The sequence below is a fragment of the Equus quagga genome, chromosome 11, assembly GCF_021613505.1.
Source record: "Equus quagga isolate Etosha38 chromosome 11, UCLA_HA_Equagga_1.0, whole genome shotgun sequence".
Taxonomy (NCBI): domain Eukaryota; kingdom Metazoa; phylum Chordata; class Mammalia; order Perissodactyla; family Equidae; genus Equus; species Equus quagga.
The window spans coordinates 3,866,404-3,872,566 of record NC_060277.1 but is presented as its reverse complement, the minus strand read 5'-3'; the positions used below and the strand labels follow the sequence as shown (position 1 = coordinate 3,872,566).

Genomic DNA, 6,163 nt, shown 5'->3' with positions numbered 1-6,163 from the left:
GGCGGCTGCGCTCAGCTTCCCTCGGCTGCCGGGCCGACGAGGGGAAGCCGCGGGCGGAGGGGCGGGGAGGAGGGGAGTCCGGGATGATTTTCCAGCTTTCCCATGGATTCCGCCCTGCCAGGTTGTTGGAGTGGCAGCCCCGCGGCGCTCTCCACCAGGCGCGCGGCCACCGGGGGTCCCCGCGCCCGCTCTGCCTCTCCAGCCCTCGCCTCCGATTCCCCCCGGCCCGGCGGCGACCCCTCCCCGAGTTTCCCCGGCGCCTCCGATGCCCCCGCGCGGCCGGGGTGCCCCCCAACCCGGGCAGGGCGCCCGCGCCCCGGGCCCATCCCCCGCCGCAGGACGGCGGCGAGCGCGCAGCCCCCGCCCGAGCCCGCGCCGCTCACCCAGCCCGGTCAGCAGCAGGGACTCGCTCCGCTTCTGCGCCTCGGCCCTCTTCTTGGGGCGCGGCCGCAGCAGGGACTCGAGCCGGGCCCGCGCCAGCGCGCCCTGCATCTCCCCGGCTAGCGCCGCGCGGAGGCAAGGGCAGCCGGCACACTGAGCGCCGGCCCCGGGGCCGCCGTGACTCAGGCCGGCAAGATTTCCTGCCGAGTCCCAAAACAAACAAACGGCCCTTGTGCGCGGCCCAGCCGCTTCCGAAAACGCCTTTTTTGTGCTTTTGGCCAAAGCCGAGCAAGGCTGAAAAATCCCAGAACTTGGAAGAGGAGGAAGGAAGGAAAGAAAGAGGGAAGGGGGAGGGAGAGGTCAGGAATGTGCAGGGGAGGGGGCGGAAATAAAAGTCGTCTCTGCACTAGAGGGGAAAAAGGACAATCTACATTTCGCATTTTTTTTCCCTAAAGTAATCTGTAAGAACGTTCTGTCCGTTGCGCATGTAATTTTCCTCCTTGCATTTTAATCCGCGCCGTGCCAAGAACACGTGAGGAAGTGGCCAGTCGGGCAGCGGTAGCCGCGCGCAGGGGCGACCTGGAGTGAACCCCGGGCGGCACGGGGACCCCATTCCCTGTGCCGCCTGAGAACTCCGCGAGGTCACTTTACATCGTCTCCGGACCCCTTAGTGTCCTCGTCTCCCCTGCCCCTCCTCCGGTTTATTTCAGGGCTGACCCAGGAGTCTCCTTGCAGTTTTACCACCTGGCTCTTTCTCTCGAGCCCCAGATACCTTTTGCCTCGGTAACTCCTGGAAGATTAGCGGGGAGCCTGCGCTCGAGGAGGCGGAGGAGAGAGGTCAGCCCCGCAGAGCCGGGTCACCCGGCCCGGGAGCTGCAGTCCGCCGGCCGCGCCGGGACCCGCGCCAGCGCTGGGGAAGCCGCAAGCCGGCGACGGGACCGGGAGTGGGACACGCCTGCGAGTTACTCGGGTTTGCAGGGCTGGGTACCTGGCGCTGGCTGGTGCTGCGGTGGCTGCCCTGCCGTGACCCCTTGCTGTCAAGGGCCGTGCCATGTTAGAGTTGCCTATCGAGGCTGACACCCTCCGAAATACCAGCTGTCAAACCAGGAATAGCCTGTGGCGCGGTTTTTCTCTGGTCCTGGGCACGGTTTTGTTCTGCAGGCACAACCACCTCATTTGCCCTAAGATGATCTGTGGTCTCAACTGCTCGTCTACCAGAGCCCCAAAGTGGGAGAAGGGAGCACAGGTCGTCTCTCCTGGAAACTGGCCGGGAAATTTTGCTCAGCACGCACTCTTTAAAAAGCATTTTTTGTTGCCTGAAATGGATGCTCTAACCTGAAGCGAGGTTTAGGAAAATCCAGATCACAGTCACTAGCCCAATTCTGCTTCCTCTTGCATGGTTTCTTCATATAATATGACTTTGTTATTGCCAGTGCCCCTCACATCCCACGTTCCACTTCAACCAGCCCAGCCCAGCCCAGCCCTGCTCCCACACTGTTCCTCCCCCTTTTGAGAGGGGAAACTTTGCAGGGACTGCCCAGAAACGCCAACCTGCACCAAGATTTCTGCTGGTTTGTTTTTAAAACATTGAAAATTAAGAAATCTTCCATGAGAGACCCTCCCCGTCCCCCTGAAGTGCCTTCCCCCTGCCGAGTAACCTCATATCCTCTGAAGCATCTTTGTTTTATCCATTCCATCCAAATTTCAGTAATAAAAGCAGACGAACCTTTCAAAGGGGATTTTATAGCCTCCTCTTTCATTCCTCAGGTCGCCTAGGGTATGAAGGTTGGGAATTACTTTCTGGAGGCTGGAGGCGGAGCTCTGTTATGGCTGCAGCTATGTGCCTACGAGGCTGGAGGCTGAGATGGCAAGGGAGCAGGAGGCCGAGGCAGCTGTCCCTGCTCTGTTAGGAACCCCACTTTATATAAGGCAATTTACATACAGGAAGGGAGCAAGCCACAAAGTTCAACACGGGGCCATTTATTCCCTCCATTGCAACATCACCCAGAAAATTACAGCCATCAGCGTCCTGGCTTTATTACACCCCCAGCAAGACACACCAGAAATGTAACTTGACTGATTATCATCACAAATCAGTCCAGAAAAAATTCAAAACATATGCACAGGGTTCATTTTCTCCAAGAAGCTCTGGCGCACGCATTCCAGGAGGAACGTGGCATTTAAGTTAGAGGACTTTGAGTGGAATAGAGAAGAGGCACAACCATATGATTTGTGGTTGGAATAGAAAAGGAGCGTCTGATGTGCTCTCTCCTCCCCTCCCCTACTGTTCAGCAGTTGGAGACGGATGGTCTGCTAAACTTATCATTTAACGGGGAGAATCAAGTTGTTGAGACTGGCTTTTCTTCCAACCGGATACCTGATGGGTGGAGCAGGCGCCCCCTGTTCTGCCCCAGCAACCTACTAAGACTTCCGAACAGGAAGGTGACACACGGCGGCGGGTGTATGGGGTAGGGGGAGGCGGGCGGGGGACCGTGTGTGACGCGCGCCTGCTAACTCTGCACAGGCTTTAGGTTGCCCCGTGGCCGCTATTCAGATGCTTGATCTGTTCTTCCTTCCCATCGCCAGCCTCTTTCTTTGGTCCAGATAGTCCTCCTACCGGGGAGGAATCGGCCCCCTTCCCCCTTTCTCCCTGGTGGCAAAGTGGCCAGAGTTGCGTCACCAGAATCTGCTTGCAAATGCAACCTAGAGGGCGCTGGCGTTCTCCGGGAGAACCTCTCCCCAATGCATCATCTCCCCACTTTCCTCCTGAGGTTGAATCAGGTTCAGATAATTTCTCTACAACACCTTGTGCAAAGAAAATAAAGACGGCTTGATATGGGATAGGCTAATTACCTCCGCACTCCCCCAGCCAGTCGTCTCATTTATGCCTCATACTGGGAAAACTACAATCAAAACCCTCAAATGGAAATGATTCACCAAGGTGTAAAGTTTGCACTGAAAGAAAACATTTTCTAGTGTGTGTGTATTTTCATACTTCAGATAATCGTTTTAGCTCTTCTATATTTTTCCTTAATGACGGACTGTAAATACTAAAATCTGAACGCTTTACTAAGCAACGACCCTTTCTATTTGATTAAAAGGCTCAGGAAACAAATTGCTGGTATTTCTCAATGCATCAGAAGAAATAGTTTCAAAAATAATTTATAAGAACTTAACTATGCCCACACCTGAACTGCTTTTTGGATGTGTCAGCTATATTTATCTTCGTTCCCTAGACACAGCATCTTCCATTGATAATAGGGTGATGTAATTGTTTTGTATTGCTCAAAGCGCCATAAATCCTAGAACAGTCTTGGGCACAGTTTAGGCTACCATACTTATTGATTTATTAGTTGATGCTTATAGAATCCTTTCCCTGGGGCATCACTAAAGAAAGTTCATTGAAATGCCAGAAAACATAATTATTACTCTAGAGAGCAACTGAATGGATCAGTTTTTGTTGAAGGTTGTCACCAAGTGCATGTCTTTTCTACAGTATTCATCACACGGAAAATGAGGATGACAAATGAGCTTATTCAGGAAAGCTATCATGGATAAGAAGCTAGCAATGGTGGTTAAAGAAATGTCTATCTATGGAACACAGGTGCTATAGTGATTATTACCTTCCATATTCATAATTGTCAAAATTGACATGCATAAGGAGATAAGAATGTGATGCAGCACGTAACTAAGAAAAGAACACATAATCTAGAATAACAGCGTTAATAGTTATGAAAACCCACGAAATGACATGCTTTATTTATGCAGGCCTTAGTTTTTTCCAAGACAGTGGTTTTGAATAAACAAGAATATACACTACAAGAACCTTGGAGTAGCGTTTTGTTAAATAATGTACATGTAGCTGTCTAGTATGGAGACCTTCTGTTGTTTTCTCTAACATCTTTTTTTAAACTGTAAGGATTAAGCAATTATTGTTATTTTTCTTCTGAGCTGAGCAGATAATAGGCAAAATTGTGAAATAGCAAAACTGGCTTAGGACCAAATTTTATCTCCCTCCTGTAACCATTCTTTGTCATCGAAAAGTGCTTCTCCCACTTCTGACCTGCGGCAGTGGGGTACTGCGTGGTTCTGCAAACTCTGAAATGTTGCCTGCCACCCTCCTTCCCACTCATGCGAACTGCCTCAAAGCCCTGCTCTCAGCTAATCGCCACGGGAGATGCTGACCTGATTCTTCCTGCCTGCCTGCCTTCCTCCCTCCCTCCTTCCATTTCTTTCTTCCCTCCCTCCCTCCTTCTTTCCTTCTTTCCTCCCTCCTTCCTTCCTTCTTTCCTCTCTCCCTCCCTTCCTTCCATTCATTCATTCATGCAAACATTTAAGAAGAATTTATTAAGTACAAATATTAAGATCAAGGGACACAAATATGAGTAAACTAGTCATCTGGATTACTGAGAGAGCACACTTTGCTCTCGTTCTAAGTGGGGAGACATACACTAAATTAAGATGAGTGTTAAAACCGAGGTGTGAGCAGTCTGCCATGGAAGAACAGAGAGAAGAATTTGCTCTCAGGAAGAAGCAGCAGGCATGGAATTGTTGAGGAAAGTCTCCACAAAGAAATGATATTTGGGCTTATCCTGGAAAGACCAGCTTGGTACAAAAGAGGAAAGTCATTCTACGCAGGAGAAATGGCATGAGCACCAGACTCTGAGGTGCTGTGTAGCATCTCTGGAATACTTTGGAAATATGGTCCTTGCTTAGACCTTACACACAGGAGCAAAATGTATGTGGTTCTGTTGCCACCACTGCTGAAGTGGGAAAACAGCACTTTCAAGTGAAATAAAAAAGATCCTAGCTGAAACAAATCTGCTTTTCCCTCTCACTCCCCCCCCCCCGACCCCAATAAATATGGAGTTAATAATGTCTTTAAAATATATCAATTTGAAGGACTGCCGATTAATAGCCGGCATTGGCACCTCTGGGTCTGGTACAGATCCAGCCATGGTTGAAGTTCATTCATCGACCGATTCTTCTAGAACTCTGCATCAGATACTGCGCTGGATGCAGGAGATACAGTGGTAAACATGCACTCACAGGTGAGGGACAGGTGGTGAATTACCTACAAAGGCAGATTGAGTCCTACTGTGCAGAGATCTAAAAGCCAACAAGGAAAACCCCTCTACCAAGACTTTTAAGGTGACATATTCCAATGGGTTTGGGAAAGTTAATTCAAACCAAAATGTGATTGATGACTCAGCTATTACTCCTTCAAGGGACGTTTTTTCTTTAATGACCATTATCTCATTAAACATGAAAAAATTTACATACAGAAACACGTAAGGAAATGTGGAAGCTGGAATGGGGAAATTCATGTAGTCGGAAGATGGATGGAAGTTTAGACAAGCGTAGGTATAGTCTGGCACAGGGAGGAGCGATCTGTCAGCCGTGATAACATGGATATTCCACGCGCATCCCTTCTGGAAAGTCAGGCCATGGGAAAGTTGGTGGGAGGGTGCAGATGGTTTTATAGTAGATTTTTTGTTTCAATCAAGGGATAAAGCAAAGAAGGGAGGTCAGTGGTAGCTCTTGACGTGGGAGGAATGGGAAGCTAGCCAGCCACAAACCAGTGGTCTACGAGGGGCTGAACCCCCCCCCATCCCCATCTTTGGAATTCTTCCAAGCCTGATGTAGCATAATCCAGTGAACAATAACTAAAAATAAAAATGACTGTCAACTAGAATCAATATGAAGGACAAAGAAAAGCAAATATTCGACAGCTTTATTTTTGGCTTTCAGGATTGGCCTGGAAAATGACGTCTGGGGAAAT

At 49.9% G+C, this 6,163-nt stretch overlaps 1 protein-coding gene across 2 annotated transcripts in view; it reads right to left on the bottom strand.

The window, feature by feature from the left end:
• Positions 1 to 2,252, bottom strand: part of LOC124247153 (serine/threonine-protein kinase Sgk1) — an 8,487-nt gene extending 6,235 nt beyond the window's left edge. The window contains exon 1 of one of the 2 annotated variants that reach the window (XM_046676216.1): positions 2,108 to 2,252. In XM_046676216.1, the coding sequence (XP_046532172.1) occupies positions 2,108 to 2,141 (34 nt within the window). In that variant the 5' untranslated portion in view covers positions 2,142 to 2,252. Of the gene's footprint in view, positions 1 to 383; positions 598 to 2,107 lie in introns of those variants that run through there. The other variant, XM_046676217.1, reaches the window with a different exon arrangement.
• Positions 2,253 to 6,163: the final 3,911 nt, after the last annotated feature.